This window comes from Rattus norvegicus, chromosome 1 (genome assembly GCF_036323735.1).
Source record: "Rattus norvegicus strain BN/NHsdMcwi chromosome 1, GRCr8, whole genome shotgun sequence".
Classification (NCBI taxonomy): domain Eukaryota; kingdom Metazoa; phylum Chordata; class Mammalia; order Rodentia; family Muridae; genus Rattus; species Rattus norvegicus.
In genome coordinates, this window is record NC_086019.1 from 193,306,853 (window position 1) to 193,329,981 (window position 23,129).

The following is a 23,129-nucleotide window of genomic DNA, read 5'->3' on the forward strand; positions in this document are numbered from 1 at the left end:
GAAGACTTAAGACTCACACATAAGTGTAGGCATTGACGCTTTCATTGGTCTTCTCATTGTAACCAAGCACTTGACCTAAAAACCCTCAAGGCAGGAAGGGTCTTTCCTGGCTCATGGCTGGAGGATGCAGTCCACCATGGCAGGAAAGACAGACGCGGTTCTTCGATGCAGTAGCTAAGGCTGCTCACTTATATTCGGACAGATTGGGAAACTGTTGGGCCTATAAATGTCATGTGATCCATTTCCTTCAGCTGGGTTCTGCTTCCTAAAGGTTCCACAGCCTTCCAAATAGCAGCACTTCCTAGAAACAAAGTGTTCAGACACAGGAGCCCTTGGGGGTCATGGACATCTAAACTATGAAAATGGAATTGCATGACTGTCAAGGCTGGATCAGGGGAAGCCATCTAGCTTTAGTCTGCTTCTCTTAGGATGCAAGATAAAATTCTCAGTACTCAGAGACTTGCGGGGAATGTGTCATTTCTCCAGTTCAGCTCCAGCCACACTGCCAGCAGTGGGAGGCCAGCTCGATAATGCCTAGTACAGCACTCAGTTAACTACCGTCTCGGTCAATGTCAAAGGAGAGCAGCTAAGCAAGAGCTCTTCAGCTGGACCCACAGAATTTCCTGAGCCACAAACTCATGAGCAAAAATCAAATATTTTTGGATGATTTATTGTATGACCACAGTAATCAGAATATTCTAGAAGGTTTAGCTATCACGGGCAGCCTATGTGGAGTAAAATCATCTTTTAGACAAACGTTATTGCATTTCATTTCATTTAAAATGCTTCTAAAACATCCAGAGGTGGGGAGCAGGCTGTGACACAGTCAAAGAATATACTAAAAACTAGTGAAAACACACATTGGAGACTGGAGTGTGGTGGTAAATGGGAAAAAATTCTAATTTTTCGGCCCATGTTTAGTCTCTTCCCTTCCCATTTTATTTCTCTCTCCCTTTTCATTTCCTTTTTCCTCTATTCTTCCTTTTTCTTTTTCTTCTCCTTTCTCATATAGAGTCCAGACTAGCCTTGTTTGAACTCCAGCTCCTGCTTCCACTCCCCCAAATCTGGGACTCTAGGTGTGCACAATCACACAATAATCATATAGCCCTGGGAATGGGCCCTGGGGCCTTGTGCATGCCAGGCAAGCATCCACCAACTGAGCTTTGTTCCCACGCCCATGTGTGTTCTTCCAATTTATTTCCATTCCAGCTCTGTAAGATATGTTCAATTCACAGACAAGGAAACTGAACATCAGAGATATTAAGGAAAGCACTTTCCATGCCCCACACAGCCAGGGCTAGATCAAAACTCCAGGGCTGTCAACCAAGAAAATTAAGTCATCAAGTTTCTTGGCATCGAGAGTGCAGGACCCTTAAGGGATTACTGTGGTCAAAGCTGGAGCACGGGACCTGGAGAATGGTTTAAAATCCACACCCCTCAAGCCCTATCCATACTGTTAATACATCTGGCTAACAAGTCTCCAGGAGATTCTCACCCATATCCAGCTGTGGCCTCTGATTTAGTTCCAAGCTGCCCCATTGAAGGTGCATACACTGCAGCCCCACCAAGGGCAGTGTTTTACTAAGTGGCATAGAGTGGCTTCATGGAGGACTGTGCCAGGGAGCAGTTTTCTCATGCCCAGGGAAGTGCTCGCCGTATCATTGCTTTGGAGAAAGTACACGGGGCCCGGGGCCCATAGCAGTTTTGCAGACCCGGTTCTAGATGCACTTGGGATCCCATTCTGCAATAGACACATTCTGGGCTCAGGTTGGTGAGGGCTTGGCTGGTCTCTATGACAATTACTACACGGGCAAATATTTCCCAGGTGACTCTTTTTCAGTTGAAGGTGCCGTGGTCATAGGGCTGTTAAAGATACATCTATTCTTTTTGGAATTCCTAAGTACACATATTCTTAGCATGTAAAAGCCCAGTCACAGTTAGAGGTGATGGTGCAGAGAAGAGAGAACAGAAGGAAGGGCAGGGAGGCGTGTAGAAAGCGACGTGGAGGATTATGGGTTCTAAATGCACAGTAGAATTCATGGAGAGACTGCTCTGTTTGAGGGTATTACTGTGAAGCTGCTTAGAGTGTAAGCTTGGCAGTATCAGGGCCTCCTAGTGGGCCAGCATCCTAGGAGGCTCTCAGCTCACAGTCCTTGTATGGTCACTGCTGAAAATGTACATGAAAGTGCAGACAGACCACAATCCTATGACACCCAAGTTTAGTTTACATAGTGAGGTTGCAAGTCCCCAGTTTTGCTAGGACCTGGTTCTTGGATGACTGTCCCCCACCTTTTGCCTAAGGCAGGGAGAATATCTGAATCCAGGACTAAAACAGGAGTGGCTGTGAAAAGAACAGTTTCTAGATCCTCTTGGCTCGGATTCAAAATTTCTCAGCCAGGCAGGGGAAGACTGGAACCTCTTGATTCTCTGGCTCCCCGCCATTCATGCTTGAAACCGTTCTGAATGAAATTTAGGTGGAGGTGGGGCTGGAGATGTTGGACAGAGGCTGTTGGCTGAAGTCTGAAATTGGAAACTCATAATATTGCCTCCCCTCCCACCCCCCACACTTTTCATTTAAGCATTGCTTTTGGTTATCCAACTAATGAGGAGATAGCCCAGGCTGGAGAGTGTGCTGGATTCCTGTGGTAGGAGTAGTTCTCAGAGGGTAAAAAGATGAAGAGGAAGGTGCCTAGAGCTAGCCCATTAGCAGATTCAAAACATCCTGTTGCCTCATCTCCTTATCCTTCCTCTGCCCCCTAGTGGAGGGAGTGGCAGCAGCATGACCTCACCTGGGCAATATGAGGGAGGCCAAGACAGGTCCTGTCGTCCCCTTGTTAGGTCAGGGGAACCTGCTGAGTATCCGCTCCTGTCTCAGACCCACTTTGTTCTCAGGCACTGTGTGGACAGCCTGGCCTGACTCCACATGAGCTGCTGAGCTGAAAGCTCACGTTAGGAGCCTGAGTTCTTGGAGTCTTTGTAAAGCTATTTCCCAGGCTGTCTCCTTAACCAGGGAATGAGTTCTTGCTGCCTCGGGTGACAGGATGCCTCGGCGACACAGAGTCTCAGTGTTGTTTTATCTTTATCTGGTTGGAACTGGCTGAGGATCATCACTTGAACTCCCTGTTTTTCCCCTTTCCGGAAGTTGGGATTCTTCTGGGGGCATGCAAAATCCGGCTTCGCCTTTTCCATGGCCCCTGAGTGCTTAGCTGTCATGTCCTTTTCTCTGTTTTGTTTCAGTTTTACAGAGTTTTTGGATCCATTCCAGAGAGTCATCCAGCCGGAAGAGATCTGGCTCTATAAAAATCCTTTGGTGCAGTCAGACAACATACCTACCCGCCTCATGTTTGTAAGTACCATGATTGGGTGGCCAATGTGTCCACTACCCCACCTACACACCAAATGGGCTTTGACCTTTGCTGTTCCAGTTGAAGGTAGTTGGCAGCTTTAAATAAAGAGGGAGGTAGCCCATCCAATCGAAACTCACTTCCAGTCATGACAGGCACTGAGTCCTCACTTGCGGGATTGTGATTGTCCAACACTTTGGAAATAGAGGGGACTTACTTACCTGAGTTAACTTGAAAGTTTCCACATAGTGACAGTGTAGTAGAGATGGACTGGAAGCTAGTGACAAGAATTCCCTGTCCCTTCTCCTTTTGGGATAAGCCTGAAATTTTCCAACTTAGGCAATACAGAGAACTTTGCTAACTACTTGTCTGGTGACAAGATGACCCTTTGGTAGGGTGAGGAGTGGCTCATTAGGTAAAATTCCTGCCACCCAAGTGTGAGGACTGGAGATCAGATCCCCTGAACACATGTAAATTCGATGACCAGCCTGCAATCCCAGCACAGGGAAGGTGAGTCTTAGGGAGAGTGCTAGCTACACTAGCCAAATCACTAAGCTCTACGTTCAAGGGTGAGACCTTGCCCCAATATGTTGGGTGGAGTACCATTGAGGAAGGCATTTGATTTCAATTAGTGACCTCTATACATGCTACACACACTATACATGTACCAACACACAACAGAAATATACATATGTACACCATACAGCATACACCCAGATATCTATATCTATATCTATACCTATATCTATATCTATATCTATATCTATATCTATATCTATATCTATATCTACATCTACATCTACATCTACATCTACATCTACATCTACATCTACATCTACATCTACATCTATCTATAGCTATATCTATATATATGCCTATCCCATATCAACCACTAGACATTATCTATGTCTCTCTCCTAGAATGAATGAGGAAACACCCAATCAAGTGATGTATAGAATGGGGTTACTCTTCCATCCTTTCTTACCATTCAGCGATTACAGCCTTTTACCTTTCCCTCCCTGTGTTCCAGTGCATACGAAAGACTACCTCATATAGTCCTAGACTGTCAGAGAGGAAGGGGTCATTACTATCCACTGCTTGCCGGGTCAGAAGTGCACCCCAGAGAGATGAGGGAATTAGTTAGTGGGTGACAGTGTCTGATCTGGGTAACCAACTATGAAGTTCAGCTATCCTCCTTGAGAATTCCCTGGATGTTCCAGAGAGTCAGGAACTCCTTGCTGATGCTGTTACTCTTGGAGCATTGCCACTGAGCCATTCTGTAACAGAGGAAACAGTCACATTCTCCCTCCACCCCCACCCCCACCCGGAAACAATAATAAAACTTTCAGAAGGGCTGCCTAGTGGATGGAAGGTGATTCCTTTTGACCCACCACTATGTCTGTGCTTCAGGGGACTACAGTGACTATTCCAGGCATTCATGATGCACATAGGACTATTTGAAAGAAATGTTGCTATTTTACAGAGGAGAGCATTTTAAGGAATGATGGTTGGGAAGATTCATATCTGCAAATGAAGATGGCTGCTGCCCTGCGCGGACAGTCAGGTGTTGTAAAAATGGCTGCCACCCTGCGCGGACAGTCAGGTGTTATTACAGTTGCTTTCATAATTACTTTTCAGCTTAGGAAAAGAAAATAGGTTCTATAAATCTTGGAGGAAGTGAAATATTAAGGTTGGTTGGCAGTAGGGCATAACAAATACTCACGGATTACAATAAGATTCGTTTCCAATTCTATTCTAACTCAATAAATCCTAGATATGAACAAACCAGTATGTGGCTAATGACTTCACAGCACAATTAGGGGGAAACGTCTGTTTATCACTCAGACCCGCTCTTCCCAGGGCTTTGCATTTGATGTGCTGTAAAATGCAATTTGGATGAATGTTCATACAGGACACCAAGAGAAATTTGCGGCACTGGCCTAGATTTATGAACAATGGATCGTTTCGAAGACTAAATGCCGACACCACAAATGTTCTAGCTACAGACACGAATGGGCTGACAGGATTTGCATATTGCCAGTGGTTGGGATGAGATTTGAAAAGGTCATCCCGTGCCATGGTTTCTGGAGACTAGAAGTATGTTTGGCTCCGTGCCCTGGCTGTCTCTCTAATCTTACAATGAAACCAGTTCAACCTTTTGTTTTGTTAATAGTGGTTGATGAAGCACATGCATTCAGTTACAAGCTCAGTGCAGCCCATCAGAGCAACAGGAAAGCAGAAACACCAATCAAAATACCCAAAACTCAAAGGGGGAAAATATTTTGTTATCCCATAATAAGATTTGTTCTCACAGACTTTATTAAGAGCATAATATGAGCTATTGTTTGTCAGCTTTGGGTTCTCAAAAGCTTCCCCAGTGTCTTCAAGAGGATGTTGGGTGGAGCGTATAGTCTCACTTATATCTAATCTAGGTCAGTCCCTCTTAGAAGCTCAAATTCTACTCATTTGTTTATCGTATGTGTGTGCATGTGCATGTGCGTGTGCGTGTGTGTGTGTGTGTGTGTGTGTGCACATACATACATCCCATGGTGTGCTTGCCACAGTCAGAAAACAGCTTGGAAGCATTGGTTCTTTTCCTTATTCCATGTGCATTCCCATGATGGGATTCCAGATGTTTGCATAGAGTACCTCTGTTGGCTTGTCCACCTCACTGGCCTAAATTTCCTTCTTTCATATGTAAATTTTGGGTCTTTTACATAAGTTGGACTGTTTTCATCTGAAGGAGAATTTCCTCACTTTCCAACTGAAATGTTTTCTTAGGAGCTAGCATTGATCCAGGTGCTTCCTTATCCAGTAATTAGTGGCCCCAAGTTATAAGACATGAGTATGCATGTGTGAGCACACATGCATGTATGTTTGTGTGTATTGCAATCCCTTCGTCAAATGTAACCAGAAAAATAATAGAGTAAAGGTTTGGTGATTGAGTCAAAGTTCAGTCAAGGAGAATAAATGCTAATGGTGTCCTCAGAGAAGCTCCGAATTACATTTGACCTGCCTGTGGCTCCTTCAGTGCAGGCAACGGATGTGGGTATGGTGGACTGTTCAATGCCAAGAACTTCTTTTTTTCCCCATAATGAATCTGCATTCTTGTTGATCAGAGAGACAGACCAAGGATTCTTTTCAGAAGTACCGATTCTTGACTTAGCATTTCCCCATCATTCCCAAGCTGCCAGTCCCTTGCCAGAGGCTATGGTGTTATTCAAAGGAGGTCAGCCTCTCTTGCTGAGTGTGTGGGATTTATCAGAGCATGGCTAAACACCTGCTCTTGGTGTAGGCCATGTCAGTTGGTTATGGATGCTGCTCAATGTACTCTCCATTAATGCTGTGTTGTGCATTCAGGGCATACTTCCAAAGAACATGTTGTAGCTAGGGGAGACAGTAAAGGCTGTGGAGACTAGGAAGTCAGGTCAGGTGTGGAACACATCCTCAGGGACCCTGCATATCTACTCTGATATGAAATAGGATCTAGAAAGGTCAGAGAGGAGACTCAGGTAAACTTCCATGGGGCTTCAGCGCCTTTACCATCATTATCATTGCCTTAGAGTTTTATCGCTGTGAAAGGATGCCATGACCAAGGCAAGTCATACAGGAGCACAGTTAATTAGAGCTTGCTTACAGTTTCAGAGATTTTTTCCACTGTTATCATGGCAGGAAGCCTGGTGGCACGCAGGCAGACATGGTGCTGAAGGGGCCGAGAGTTCTGCATCTTTAGCCACAGGCAGAACATATATAACATCTCAAAACCCATCTCCACAGTGACACCCTTCCTCTAACAAGGCCACACCCACTCAAGGCTCTAACAAGGCTACGCCCACTAATCAGACCATCTCCTACGCGCCAAGCATTCCAACATATGAGTCTATGGGGACATTCCTATTCAAATCACCACAATCATCATCATCATCATCACCATCACCATCACCATCATCATATTACCCATGCTCATCACTATCATTGCCATGAACAACCACGGCAGCCATCTTTTCTTGAGGACAAGAAACACATAGCAAGCAGCATCTCGGTTAATGCTTCTCAGAATCTCTCAGCACCATGTTGCATCGGCTCAATAAGTTCAGGGTGAAAAGCCGGACAGCTCTACCAAGATCTTACAACTGTTTGAAGCTAGACCAGACCCTCTCAGGACGCTAAGAAGTCATTCTGCTATGTGGCCTCTTTCGGACTGGGGTGAGGTGGAGAGGTGGTGCCAGTATGTTACACACAGAGGATGCAGACATAAAAGCTCTAAAGTGAGAGAACAGGGCCCTGGAGGCTCACTGAGTCAGAGTTGGTTGGGGAAGGGGTGGTGTATAAAGGGTGAAGGGTGCAGAGGAAGCAGGAATGGATCCAGATGGTGGATGCCTTGAGATTGATGATGATGGTGATGATGATGGTGGTGGTGGTGATGATGATGGTGGTGGTGGTGGTGGTGGTGGTGGTGGTGGTGGTGGTGGTGGTCATCATCCTCATACTCACTCACTCACTCCTCACTCACTCCCCATGCAGGCATGAATCATCTGCCATGAGCCAAGCCCAGGGTTATGAAGTAGGGATGCTGAACCGATGTGGCTTCTTCAATGTGGCTTCTATTCTTGTGGAGGCACAGACACAAATGTCAACTAGCATGTTCAGCCTTGGTGGACAACCTTTGAAGAGCAATTTACACTTAACTAGGAAACTGAAAAGAGAGCTCTGCAAAATTTCCCTTGCCTCTCAAGGAAATACCAACCCAAGACTCAGTCCCTTTGTCTCTTCCATATTCTTCGGGGCACACCTGATTTTTATCTCTCAGTTAAAATCCTCCTGTCACTGGGATGATTCGCTAGGAGGGTTTCCTATTCAGGGATGCTTTTAAAGAAGATAGGAACTAGTCAATTTGGGGAGAGGATAGAAAGAGAAGAGACAAACTTGGCTGGTGATAGACAGTTTAATTTGTAGTCTCCTTTTAAGTCTTTGACAGCCCTTTCTGTGGCGACAGGTTGCCATTGTTTACCCAAAGTAGGGACTTTGCTGGGTGTCTGTGTTCTGGAGTCCTCTTTAAAATCCTTTTGTTGTCCGCCGTTATGTAAGGTGCCAGAGCTGGAATGCACTTAGCCTCTGTGCTGTGGCATAGCTGAGCCTTGGTGACCACCTCCCCAGTGAGATTCCTGACATTGAAATGCTTTGGGTTCGCCTCCTCTCAACGTTTCCTGCTGCATTCATGTCCCCGTTGCCGATAGGCTGTTCCAAGTCATGCCCTTTCCTAGACACAGCTGGGACAGCCCAGTGCTTTTCAGCATGGCTGAGGCAGATTTCATTTCTAGATGGGGTGGAACTAGGACACTGGGGACCTTTCCTGTGTGGAATTCACTGGTAGACATACACTGCTTGGGCAAGGTGCCTGGAAAATTCTATTCAGTCTTATTCCCAACCTTCTTCCTCTCCCGAGCTCTCTCCACTTGTATCAGGTAGGTTTGTGTGGGACACATGTGAATCCCATATGAGATCCTGGAACCCTGTGGGTGTAGTTTGAATTCATGTTGCACTCATTTTGGGGTATGGTGAGACATCAGGTAAGAGACAGGGGGGAGGGGACGGTATATATAAATATGTCTCTGCTCTACATTGGGCTCTCTGTCCCCAAAGATGTTGCAGATACTTGCTGTATTTGTGACTTTTTTCTGTTGCTGTGATAAATACCACAAACATAGAAGGATTTTTTTGGGCTTATGGTTCCAGAGGGATAAATGTCTACCGCTATCACAGTGGGGAAGCCTGGCAGCAGTCAGGGTGACCAGAGAAGCTTGCTGGCTGAGTGATACATCTTAAATCACAGCAGGAAGGAGGGAGAATGAACTGGGAACGACGTGCAGCTTTTGAAACCGGAACACCTCCGGTGATGTACCTCTTCCATTCATACCTCCTAAGCCTCCCCAAATGTAGCCATTGACTGGGATCAAATGCATAAAACTACCTGTGACAGTGGTTCTCAACCTGTGGGCTGTGACCATTGGTATTTTCAATGATCTGAAGAACCCCAACCATATATCTATCTATCTATCTATCTATCTATCTATCTATCTATCTATCTATCTATCTATCTATATTTTGCTACTTCATAATTGTAATTTTTGTCCCTGAACAGTGTCTCAGTTCCTAAGACCATTGGAAATATGTGTTCTCTGATGGTCACTACCCACAGGTTTAGAACTGCTGCTGTAGGACATTCAACCAAACCACCATATATGGCCAGGACAAAGGCATGAGACTGGCGCCTCCAGCGTTGCTAGGATATAGGAAAGGAAGATCACAGTCTTCAACTGCCCACAAATACTTCTTTTCAGAGATGGAGCTGGATGCTCTCTGTCAGGCTACGGCCCTTTTCTGGAGGAATTCTTGAGGTGCAGAAACTGTGCCCCTCCTCTGGGGTACTTAGTGCTGGCTCAGTAAGCAGTTCCTGTGTGGAAATTTCATAGTGTCATAGAGCAATCCTAAATTGCATCTACTCAGGAGAGTTGCACAGTGGGTACAATGAAGGCTGATGTTGGCAGAGGCAGAGGGAAGAGAGACCTAAGAACAAGAGATCTGTGTCAGGGACAATGCTTAAAGAAAGCCTTTGCCATCGGGCCCCTCGTAACTCTCCTAGTCCGGATTCTTGGCTGTGAGCCTGCATACTTCTCACTTGATGCTCTGTCCCTATTTGGGCCAAACATCCTGCTTTAAAATCCCCTTTACCAGCCTTTGGGGCCTCACAGAGAAGTCTTTTCCCACTTGTACTTAATTTTGAGTTTTATTTCGGCTTGCATATATGAACACATGTTGACTAGGGCTGTCTCTTAATAGTTTCTTTTGCTCTATGTTATCTTATTAATGCTCGGTTTGGTGGTGGTGGTAAAGGTCGCTGGTTAATGAGTTGGGCTCTCCCCTTCAGGAGCTTGTGATATGAACTACGGCTTTAAAGGATGGGAAACAGCGAGGCTGGTGAACTTGATGTTTGCATTCAGAGACAAAATGGATTCTTGAGTCTTAACTGTGGTCTTGGCTGTCAGAAAGTTGTCCTCTAGACACTGGTTTTCAGAATCTGAACGTGGAAATGTGTTTCTCAATCACCAGGATCAGAACTGTTTGAGATCCATGTTTTTAAAAAGTGATCGTCAGTTCCCAGACCAGCTGTCATTCAAGTACATCATTATCGTCTCAGCAAGCCCTGAGGTTATTCAGATATGAGCAGTTGCCATCCAAATGACTTGGTCAGTTGATTTTCAAATAACCCATGTCACTCAGCGCCATAGCTAATAAGGGGACAACCCAAAACCAGTTACTGTCATTCATGGTCACAAAGGTATGATGACAAATAGGAAGGACGGCCTTCTGGTGTCTTGTAAACCGTCTCTGAAGCCAGAGACCAAAATAATAAGAGCGAAATGAGAAGAATTTGTTTTGAAAGGTCATGGCTATTTTCATGAATTCCATCCATGATGACTTGGTCACATCAGGAAATCCCTCTGCAAAAAGTGGCATTTCACCTGAGTACAGCTAAAGAATTCCAAAGTAGGAGTACTATTTCTTTTCACTAACTGATTTGTACTGTGTCAAACTGTCCGGAGATTGTTATCCTGAGATATTTCACATGGAGAGTTCAGTAAGTAACTTTCCTTTGGGTGGCAGCAGTAATTAAAACTAACTTATTAATTTTAGAAAGCTTGGTTAGAGACTCCATATTGGAGACAGAAAACTGGCCTAAGAAGACTGGTCTTGTAACTCATAAGCTGTCTGTTTCCAGGCCCATCACTGAACACGGGAAGTCGTGTCAGAGCCATCATGAGCCTTATATATTCCTAAAACACAAACTGCCTCATTTAGTGCTTTGTGATGAGTCTGGCTGCATGTGGCCCCCACCAGCTTCATTCCATGAGTATTTGTGCAAAGGAAAAGTGCTGGATGGTGCCTTAGCTACTTCTCTTGTTGCTACAACCAAATACCTGACAAGAAGCAACTTAAGGGAGAATGGGTTTATTTTGGGTTACAGTTGGAGGGGGTACAGTCCATCATGGTGGGGGAGTCATGTCAGTAGGGGAACAAGAATACCCTTGGCAGGGAATAGAGAGGCAAAGTTTAGAACAGAGCCAGAAGGAACACCCATTCAGAGCCTGCCCCACATGTGGCCCACACATATACAGCCACCCAATTAGATAAGATGGATGAAGCAAAGAAGTGCAGACCGACAGGAGCCGGATGTGGATCTCTCCTGAGAGACACAGCCAGAATACAGCAAATACAGAGGCGAATGCCAGCAGCAAACCACTGAACTGAGAACAGTACCCCCGTTGAAGGAATCAGAGAAAGAACTGGAAGAGCTTGAAGGGGCTCGAGACCCCATATGTACAACAATGCCAAGCAACCAGAGCTTCCAGGGACTAAGCCACTACCTAAAGACTATACATGGACTGACCCTGGACTCTTACCTCATAGGTAGCAATGAATATCCTAGTAAGAGCACCAGTGGAAGGGGAAGCCCTGGGTCCTGCTAAGACTGAACCCCCAGTGAACGTGATTGTTGGGCAGAGGGTGGTAATGGGGGGAGGATGGGGAAGGGAACACCTATCTAGAAGGGGAGCGGGAGGAGTTAGGGGGATGTTGGCCTGGAAACCGGGAAGGGAATAACAATCGAAATGTAAATAAGAAATACTCAAGTTAATAAAGATTAAAAAAAAAAGAAAGAAAGAAAGAAATAGGAGGTGGCTGATCATGGTGCATCTGAGCCAAGAAGCAGAGAGAGAGAGAGAGAGAGAGAGAGAGAGAGAGAGAGAGAGAGAGAGATGGACAGACAGACAGTCAGATAGACAGAGAGACAGAGAGAAAGATGAGTTATGGCCTCAGCCTCTATCTCTTTGTCATTCTCTTTGGGATCCTACCCAGGGAATAGTACTGCCCACAGTTAGGTTGAGTCTTTCTACCTGAATTAACCCAATCTAGAAACTCCCTTACAAAGGTATCTAGAAGTTTGACATCCAGGTGAAGCAGGTGAAGTTGGAAGGAAGAATTTGTATAAAGGGGCTCACTTCTAACCTGAAGGGGAAAAACTGGATATTCAACAAAAGAACTCCAAAGGGGAATGAATTGATTCATTAAGAAGTCCCAACTCATGTTGCTAGGGAACCTACAGTCATTCCTCTGACACACACACACACACACACACACACACACACACACACACACACACACACACAGAGAGAGAGAGAGAGAGAGAGAGAGAGAGAGAGAGAGAGAGAGAGAGAGAGAGAGAGAGAGAGATGGGGAGGAGGGGTGGAAGGAAAACTCCAGAGTGTTACTGATGCTGATGAACTACTGTAATTATACACTGTTCTTTACTCTTTTCAAGGCTCCCACTTTAAATGTGGCTCCTAGCAATTACAAATCAATTAGAACCTGCAGTCAGACCTCCAGTTTCCCAGTCTGTGTTTTTGCTCCACATAGACAAATTGCCCTTCTTTGTTTAAGGTCAGTTCAGTAAGGTCATTTGACTGGTGAGTTGAAGCTAACCAGGACTAATTATGGGTTGCACATCTGAAGCAGATCAGTGTCCTCATGAGGAATTGTTCCTTGTTTCTTCCAGGCAATTTCCTTCCTCACACCCTTGGCTGTTATTTGTGTGGTGAAAATTATCCGGCGGACAGACAAGACTGAAATTAAGGAAGCCTTCTTAGGTAGAGTATTCACAGTTCTTGCTTTAGGGGCTGGGAATGATCTTAATTAGATAATCACATTTGAAAAAAAATCTCATTTACACCCAACTGATTTTTTTTCCTTTTGGTCAAAATTAAAACTGTGGAAAAATAAGATAAGCTTAAAAGGACTTGAGCCCATGGGGAGGAATGGCATTCACAAGCGGGGTTCTCAGAAGGCACCCAGCAGAGACCTATAAATTTTAGTCACTTCCCTGTCCAAAGGGCTTTCTCATGGTCCAGTAATGATGGCTCACACCTTTAATCCCACACACCTGGGCAGAATCAAGTAGGTTTGTGCAAATCAAGGTCTACTAATCTATATAGGAATTCTAGTCTAGCCAGGGCTATAGGCTGAGAACCTCCCTTCCCCCTTCTATCTCTCTGTCTCTGTCTCTGTCTCTGTCTCTCTCTCTCTCTCACACACACACAGAGACAGAGAGAGACAGAGACACAGAGACACAGACAGAGACAGACAGAGGCAGAGACAGGGAAAGACAGTGACAGAGACAGAGAAAGACAGAGTCAGAGACATAGACAGAGACAGAGACAGACAGAGGCAGAGACAGGGAAAGACAGTGACAGAGACATAGACAGAGACAGAGAGACTATCCTACTGGGCTGTTTTAGCAACTAAAGTAATTTAACCCATGTCTAAATGTCCAGCTTTTTAATCCCCTGGAAAACTAAATTGGATTGACTGTATATACTTTAAATGAGTTATCTAGACATTCATCCCTAAGTCCCCAAGCTTGGGTTTGGCATAGTCTCTGAACCTGCCATCCTCTGGGGTAGAAATCTAGAACCCGAGTTCCTCACTGAGGGATGCGTTTGTTAGTTGTTTGTTAGTTGCTGGGCTTTAGTGATGAAAATATACAGGATATTCCTCCCTTAGTGAGGGAGGATGGATGAGGTGGTGTGTGTCTAAAGGACAAAGAACTGGTTTTATGTAACCAGACTTTAGTTATGTCTGTCTAGTTGAAAAGGATAATGTTCAGTTTTCCTCTCAAATTAGCTAGAGTAAATAGTGGGTTTAAAGACAGAGCTAAAACAAACAATCTTATCAACTCCAAGGAAAGGAGGGGACAGAACAGCAGTGCCCCATGGGTCTGCAATGGGAAGAGAGCTGAAAGGCCAGGAGCTCACGAACAACTCTGCCTGAAATAAGCCATCCCCCAGCCCCTCCACTTCCTGTCTTCTGTCCTCCCTAGCCTTGGTTTCTTAGGCCCCAGACGTGAGACTTGGGCTCACAGTGTGCCACTTTCTCCCTATGTATCTATCTGACTGTTCAACTCTGGTGGCACCTACTACTTCCACTCTATTTCTTGGTTCCAGTCTTACTCAATTGCTTCTCCAGGCTGAGAGTAAACTGTGACTCTAGCCAGCCTGAAGTACCATGCTCACTCTCTCCAGTCAGGTGTGTTCTCCAGGCTGCTAACCTGTAGACTGAGAGTTTGGTCACATGGCCTCGGATTGGGTTGTGATGACAAAGTTTTAAATGTTTTCGTGGGGGTTGGGAGCATCGGTACCCTCCTATGACGGGCTTCAGTAGCAGGGCAGCATTTGGATGGATACTATGGTGGTCTTTAGAACATCCTACTGGGTACCCTCTCTGTTGGCTTGGAAATCCCTTCACCTTATTTTATGCTGTGGTTGCTTCCTCACACAGAATCCCAATATAAATGACAGAGGGTAAGAATGGTCTGTCTTGTTTGTGGCTATAATTTACTGCTGGCCATGGCGCTGTGTTCCTGTGGTGTCTCCAAGCATGCCTGGTTACCTCCTTCAGACATTTTCATTCTCTGCTAAATCTCCCTTAGGGTGATGCCTCGAAATTGAGCACCATACTCTGCCTCCTCTACGGTAACTAAAGAGGAATTATTGGCTGTTCTGTTTGCCGAAATCAATGAGTTCTTGTCTGGAAAATGACGAAAAGCCAGCAGTGTGCACAGGGGGTTGCAAACAACCCATGCTTTTAAGCAAGGCTTGGCAGCAGGGAGGGGGACTTCAAACACCAAGGTCAGAGAAGTAGACGGTTTCTCATCAAGCCTGGAATTCAGATCTCTCTCAGGAAGTGGGGTTTAGTTGTCATGTCTGTCCTGTACTTGAGGGTCTTTAGAAGATTTAACATAGTCATTTATTTATATCTGAGTCCCAGTGTTCCCCTCTGCTACCTATGTGCAAGAATGGCAGTCCTTGTAGCATCTAGGTTATAGGCTTTCAGGCTGTAGAATAGCCAGAACTCCATTATGGAAAGACTGGAGTATTAGACTGCCTAAAACTATGCAAACAAAACAAATGACATGATAAGCTCTCAAATCCTCTGGCACGCCCATATCCCATAGCACCCTCAATGCCAGCCCCTCGCAAGTAAACCTGTAAGACATGACACTTTGAATTTCTTTCTCAGTCTTGTTTGCATTTCTGATCCATCAGTCAAAGTGGTCTGTCAGATTGTGTGAAAACATCACATGAATTAGACCTGTGGTGCTCTTGTTAGTCAGCAGGCTCAGGTTAGTCTGGGGCCATGCATTCCCCTGCCTACCAGCCACCGATCAGTCATCTTTCTAAAGAATACAGAAGGTAGGAGTAGATGCCTCATGAGAGGGCCCTGCATCAGTACCCTGTCATTTTGAGTCCTTCTCATCAGGTACCCTATCCATTGTATCATCCATATAAAAATTAATCAGTTGTTTGTACTTCCAGAATGCCAAAGCGATTCCCACACTCCAAATCTCATCACTCTAGCTTTTGATCCTTCTCTGTCTCTTTCCAGCATTTGGATCATATAGCAAATTTGCTGGTTGTTGGATGTCTTAGTCAGAGTTTCTATTCCTGCATAAAACATCATGACCAAGAAGCAAGTTGGGGAGGAAAGGGTTTATTCAGCTTATATTTCCACATTGTGTTCATCACCAAAGGAAGTTAGGACAGGAACTCACACAGTGTAGGAACTTGAAGGCAGGAGCTTATGCAGAAGCCGTGCAGGAATGCTGCTTACTGGCTTGCTTCCCCTGGCTTGCTCAGCTTGCTCTCTTATAGAACACAAGACTATCAGCTCAGGGACAGCACCACCCACAATGGACTGGGCCTTCCCTTTTTGATCACTAATTGAGAAAATGCCTTACAGCTGGATCTCATGAAGGCATTTCCTCAAGGGAGGCTCCTTTCTTTGTGATAACTCCAGCTTGTGTCAAGTTGACACACAAAACCAGCCAGTACATTGGGGTTTTCTAGCTTACTCACTTCAAACCTTTGGAAAGAGTGTATTGTGCTGTGATAAGCCCACTCAGCTCCGGATGTGTATGAGGTATATTGTGCTCTGGATTGACAGAACTGTGGATGAAGTTCACACAAATTTCTGTGGGATGGAGAGCAGCTGCGATGCTTACTCACAGATGGCTTGTCTGCACTGAGGCCATGCTCCCAAGCTAAGACTGAGTGGAACTCCTTTAGAAAGCATGGCAGGACCAACTCTAACAAGGAGGACACCACTGTCATTTCTGTGATCTCTCACAGTTTATTGTCAGGATTCTCAGAGAAGTCAGCCCAGATAACCTAGGGGAATTTCTCAGTTCTGCAGAAGAGGCCTCACCTCTGCTCTGAGCTTACGGACGAGAAGGAAGTCAATATTTCAGGCAGGAAAGATCTCTGTGTACAGACTGTCCTTACCAGATTGTCGCTATGTTCTCTGAACTCAGAACCAGACTATGGCCCGGCCTGCACATTGGGCATTTTCATGGTAGTGCTGTGGGACCGACTCATGCTCAGCTCCCCAACAGGGACCTACCCCTTCTTTTCCACTATATTTATATATAGCCAAGAATTTCCCATCACCCACCACCAAACACCACTCAGGTGTTTGTTTCCCTTTCCATAAGTATCTACCCCAGCCTTCCCCTTCCTTCCATTTCTTACAATTTGCTAAATGCAGGTGGCTCTGTCTTCACTCTAGTAGCCTGTGGCCTGGTGACTGTCAGGGCCATGCTTTCTGCATATAGAAGAGCTCATCTGTCACACTTAATGTTAATGAATCACTCACGGAAGGTCCTTACTGAAAAAGGCCCTCTACTGCTCTCATCTGACATAAATCTCTGCTGGCATCAAGCAGTTAATATTTGCCAAAGAGAAATGGTAGCTCACATCTTTGACTACTCAGCAAAGCACAAGAGAACCTGGGCTTCTGTTGCTTATGTAAGACATTTGACCCTCATCACACTGACGGTGATGACTATGCCTAAGTCCCTTTAACAAACTCTAAGAGAGGGTCAAGGTTTTTGTAGGGAAGGGGTTTTGTAGGGGAAGTCGGCAGGTTTCCAGGCTGCTTGGAGGTCCCTGGGCTGTATATTTTAAAAGAATGTATTCCAGAAGTTCTTGCTAGTCTAGATGACAAAAGTCACCTCCTGGACTCTCCAACATTTTGGAAACAGTGATGGACTGCTTTTGGCAGGTGATGGGTCAGCGGTGAGACAGAGGCCTGGCAAGGCTGTCTGGCTCTTCAGAAAGATTCCGGCAGCTGCTCTGATTTGAATTATGTCTGAGGAGGTTGCCAGGAAGAAATAAGAAAGTTATGTGTTTTGCTACCAGTAAAAGATATTCTATATGCTGTTGTATTAAATCTGTTTATATCAGGCTAGAAAGTGATAGATAGGTTTGTTTGTGAGGCTCAAAATTCTGGCAAAAAAAGAAAGATAAATTTCTTGTCATAAGAATGTGATATTTTATGGGACAAACTCCATAGCCCTGCCCCAGTTGCATTTTTCCCTAGCAACAAGGTCTCCCTTTATGTTTTTAAAATATCGTTTAACAACTCTGTAGTCATAAACTAAATCTAATCACAGATGATGATGATGATGATGATGATGATGATGATGATGATGATGATGATGATGTGGTAGTGGTGGTGGTGATGATGATAGTTGTGATGGTAATAAAAGTGATGGTTGATGATGATCGTGATGGTGATGGAGATGGTTGCAATGGTGATAGGTGATAATGGTGATGATAATGGTGATGATAATGGTGGTGGTGGTAATGGTAGTGATGGTGATGATATGTTGATGGTGATGATGATGGTGGTGGTAATGGTGGTGATGTTGGTTATAATGATGATGATTTTAAAATTTGAGAACCAACTGGTTTTTTCTTTTTCTGTCTGTTGGTTTTGTTTTATAGCAGTGTCCTTGGCTCTTGCTTTGAATGGAGTCTGCACAAACACTATTAAATTGATAGTGGGAAGGTAAGTTCCACAGAGAAACACATGTCTTATACCCCAAAGTTCACCTATATGGCAACTATGATCAGAGGACACCAGGAGGACAGATTCCAGTGTGTCTGATTTTCCATTAAATTGTTGCTCTTCTGGGATTTATGGCCTTCAGATCTCTTCTCTCCTTTAAATTATGAACTCATTACTTTAGAGAGGAGTTCACTTGTAAGACAGTGTGTCCACTGGCTGGCTGAGCACATTTTCTCTTGGCCAAAACCTGCTACTGGCATCTCCAGAGTCATCCACTGCTATCCCAGGCCCTTGGCAGGCTTAGTCATCACTTATCAGTGTTGGCCTTTAACAAATTAATCAGATCACTTATGTATGTTGTCTTTGGAATGAGATGTATGGGTTGGCATTTCAGATCTGGCTTTATGACACACTTCCCTTACCGCTCCTGAAAAAAAAAAATCTTGAATCTCCATTTGCTTCTCCTTCTCCTTTGGTGGCTCCGGTAAAGAGTCAGAATCAGCCAATGAACTACTCTAACCTGAATGTTCCTCCAGGTCTCCATGCTCAGCATGCACTTGGGGCCTAGATAAAGTACTGATTCTCCAGCCTCACCCCCTGAGATTCTGGTTGAGTAAGTGGACAACCACATTAGGAAACAGTGGCTAGGTCTGAGAAAGACAGGACAGGAGCAGCTCTGATAGGTCGCAGAGGCACCTTCCTGATATCCCAGAGCTAGGAAGATCACTGAGTCTGTACGTGACAACTATGACTCAGTATGCCAAGTAAAAAGGACATCTTCTTGCAGCATTAGCAAGCCTCACCCTTGGTCTACACACAGCAGTGCTGGAGTTGAGCCCATAGAGTAGTGGGCTGGCACGTTTCTATGAGTCAATCCTCCCTCAAGTAGAACATTCAGACTGTGGTGAAATCCTGGGCATGGGATTCAATTCTGTGGCTGACAGCTTATGTTTGCCACTTATGGATCATGGATGATCTTGGCAGGAGTACCATCTCCTACAGCACCCTGACCCTGCTTTAAGGATTCTATAGGCTCTATATACATGGTGGATATGCAATGCCTCCCACACCCAAAGCTAAGTTAATATTAGCTTGGATGGCTCTGGAGGACCTGGCTTCAGTCAGAATCACCCTTCTTTCCTCTAGAGATGCCTGTCCCACTCCTGCTCTAAACCAGAGCCACCAGCCTGGGTCACTGAACTCCTCACACTGTGTGACTGAGCTGTCAGGTTTCCCAGCCAAGTTGAGGGCCACTAGGTGAGAAAAGACAACTGACCACCAAAATGTGGCATGTAGCATCTCAGAACCTGGAGGCAGGGTCTAGGTTGACCGAACAGTAAGACAGGAAGTCCTCTCGATTCTGATGATGCCTAGGTGCCTCTAAGAAGGTTCACTACCTAATGCTCAAGACTTCACCTTTGGCCAGGTATCCCTTTCTCCCTTTTAGATGTAGAAATATGGCCGGGGAGGGTGGAAGCCTCCCTAAGGCTACAAACCTAATTCCATTTCAGACCTTTGTGACCCCAAAGAATGAGCTTTTCCTCAGCAACCATGTCTGAAGGGTTCTCAGGGATCTCCTGTGGAGGATGACAGAGGGGTTCTGAGGAGGGTTGGGATCTGTGGGGAGCTTGGGGCACATTGTGATGGCAGCATTCTATATTGAAAATGTCCATGGTGTCTTTTGTAGACCTCGCCCCGATTTCTTTTACCGCTGCTTTCCAGATGGGGTGATGAATTCAGAGATGCACTGCACAGGTGACCCTGACCTGGTGTCGGAGGGCCGCAAAAGCTTCCCCAGTATCCATTCCTCCTGTAAGTTCAAGGGGAAGACATTCTTGTCCTCCTGCTCGCTTTCTTGGGGGTGTTTAAGAGAAATGGTTTTGGTATTTGAATATTAGCACAGTGTAGTTTTCTTCACTGTGGGATGGATGGTTTAGAAAAATAGTGTTCCTTGGGAAGTCATGAAAGCCTGTAGCCAAGGCTCCAGATTTTATACAGTGCTGTATTGCTGTATATGTTGCTTTTGTGAGCTTAGAAGAGTGTGGCATGAGAGGCATGAGACATTTCAGCCTTGGAAGGTATGACACAATATGACAGTACAAAGGGAATCTACCTTGACAACCAGTGTTCAATTGAGCATTGTATCTAGTATTTTTTAACTGAAGTGTATTATACATATGAACAAATATATAACACATGTGCATATAGATAATGCATATGAAAATATGTATGTATGCACATGAATCTCAATATGCTGTTTCACTATAGACTCTAAATCCTAGATCAGCTTTACACAAAGGCTAGTCTGAACCAGCAGCAGAATAGCATAGCAGAAATAAACAAAAGCAAAGAAATAAGAAATGCCACAGACCTCTGAATTGTGACACGTCCTGGCTCTACCACACCTTGGCTCTCAAATGTCACCTTTCTGAGTCCAGCTGTGTTAATGGAACTAGAAATGCCTCTGTTCTCAGCAGACGGGAGGATTAAAGTCAGCGATCATGATTACTAACATTTCTGGAGAATCCTTCAAAACCAGAATGTGGAAGTGCATTGTTTTATTTAATCCCTCCAGAATAAGGCACTTGGACCTTGGACTTGTAACCGTGGCTCTTCTGTTATTATTTATTACCAGAGCTGGTGTCTCCACTCACTCCGGTGGGGTTTATTGACTGACTTAGACACCAGGCATTGGTTCTAGGAATCCAAAGATAAGGCAAAATACAGCCCTGGGAGTCCACGGGAATAGGCTGTCTGTGATGTTATGACTCTTGGGATAATTGGAAACAGACTATGGCTGCAGGTAACTCCTTGGAACAGCAAAGCCTCCTGTCAAACTGTGAAGTTCTGCATAGATCTAATCATTTACTTTTTGGCAAGGCTCTTATCTTAATAGGATTTTTTTTCTGAATTCTGTGACAAAGATGCACCTTACTGGTGAGTGGCTGAGTTAAGAAACATCTTAAAAACTTCTTTGAATGGACATTTTGCCCAGAGATACAGGAAGCTTGGGTCTATCAATGAGCTATGGGAGCGGCAGGCACTTTAAGGGGATCGTTATCAACCACTGCTACAGCTCTGTAGCCTGCGAGGAGGAGGATGAGCTCTTCTTACACAGAGCAGTGAGGCTCAGACAGGATTGGTTACTCATCTGAGGACAGCAGCCTCTGGAATGATGGTGTTTTCTCCCTCACAAAGATTTAATATAATAGAGTGCTCACATTCATGTCAGTTAAATAAATGCCTCATTTTCTTCTCTACAGTTGTGAAGATTATAGTAAGTGGAATACTGTACCCCCTTCCCCTAAACAAATCCAGGTCCTACTCTCCAGAATCTATAGCTATTACTTAATTTTTTAAAAAGGGTGTGTCTACACACACACACACACACACACACACACACAGAGAGAGAGAGAGAGAGAGACAGAGAGAGAGACAGACAGACAGAGAGAGAGAGAGAGAGAGATTACATAAGAAAATAGATAGATGTGTTAAATAACTTGGCTGTAGTAATCATTCTCCAAGCATACTTTTGCTTTCTCTCAGTGTTTAATTACCAAAGCAAAATGAACAGTAAAAAACCCTTCAAGTCAAGAATATTGAGATGAAGTCTTAGATTTAGGGTATTCTGAAACCCAGCAAGAGTTGTTCTCGTGGGAGACAGGCAGAGGAGGGTGGAGGTAGAAGTGAGGAGAAGGCTAGGTGAGGACACAGAAGGATGGAGTGATGCAGCCACAGCCCGGGAGCATGTGGATCTACCAGAGCTGGAAGATGGTGATACAGGATCTACTAGAGCTGAAAGATGCAGGAATGGTTCCTCTACAGAGCCTAGAGGAAGTGTGGCCCTGCTGATGTAGTCATTTTTAATTTAAGAATCCGGTCTCAGAGCTATAAGGGAATGAGTATATGTTATGTTACCAAATTTATGACAACTTTATTCAGAAGGCCAATAAGTACATGAACAGAGCCAGATCCAACTCCATAAGTATAAAAGAGTTGACCTTAGAGCCACCACACACTGCTTTATAGTGCCACTGAGGTGCCTAGGGTGAGGACATGGTGATAGAAGAAGGCATGACTCTGGGCGCGGCCACAATGCAAGAGTGCTTCCTCCCAATCTTGTGTTTCTGGAGTCACAGTTAAAGTGAGTGTGTGCTTGGGTATCAGGTGCCAGCTGGAAGGGTTCCCCCTGCACTGAGTTATTTCACCATTGTTGTTAAGGTCTCCAAAACTCTAACGCTTTGAGGGCTCTGGTGTAGTATTCAAGGTGGTGTCAGCTCCTATAGGTTCTCCATCCACTTCATTACAGCTAGGTTTATTCATACCCTGTGCTGCTTCTTGTGCATGTGTACATTGTGTGTGTACATACACATGGGTGGATATATTCACATGGGTAGGTATGTGCACTGTGTGTGGGGAGGCTAAAGGTTGACATGGACTTTATGCTTTGAGATGGGGCTGTCTCCATGAACTGGAGCTCCCTGGGTGGGTTAAGCTGGTTTGACTCACAAGCTTCAAGGATCCAGCTGTCTCTGCCTTGCTGGTCTGGCATTCAGGATGTATGTCATCATGCCCAGCTTCCTCTTTCCTAGAATGTGGTCCTAGGGATCCCAACTTAGATTCTCATGCTTGCACAGCGTGACAAGCTCTTTACTAACTGAGCTGTCTCCTTACCTTTATGCTTCTTGAGATATCTTCCCCACTCCCAAAGATTTGCTGCTAGTGCTGAATTTTAAAGGGCTTTAAAATTTAAGATCACTAGGAAATGAAACCGTTTCTAAAACTAAAATCTTAATCCAGGCTTCTCAAACAATTGACTGAGGA

General features: G+C 44.9%; 1 protein-coding gene across 8 annotated transcripts in view; it reads left to right on the forward strand.

Moving 5' to 3' along the window:
- Plpp4 (phospholipid phosphatase 4) overlaps window positions 1–23,129 on the forward strand; it is a 129,479-nt gene that overhangs the window by 46,672 nt on the left and 59,678 nt on the right. For 3 of the 8 annotated variants that reach the window (XM_063263429.1, XM_039078533.2, NM_001191631.1), the window contains exons 2-5: window positions 3,238–3,346; window positions 12,958–13,048; window positions 18,242–18,305; window positions 19,993–20,117. In XM_063263429.1, coding sequence (XP_063119499.1) covers window positions 3,238–3,346; window positions 12,958–13,048; window positions 18,242–18,305; window positions 19,993–20,117 — 389 coding nt within the window. Of the gene's footprint in view, window positions 1–3,237; window positions 3,347–12,957; window positions 13,049–18,241; window positions 18,306–19,992; window positions 20,118–23,129 lie in introns of those variants that run through there. The other 5 variants (XM_039078528.2, XM_063263435.1, XM_039078539.2 and 2 more) reach the window with 3 other exon arrangements.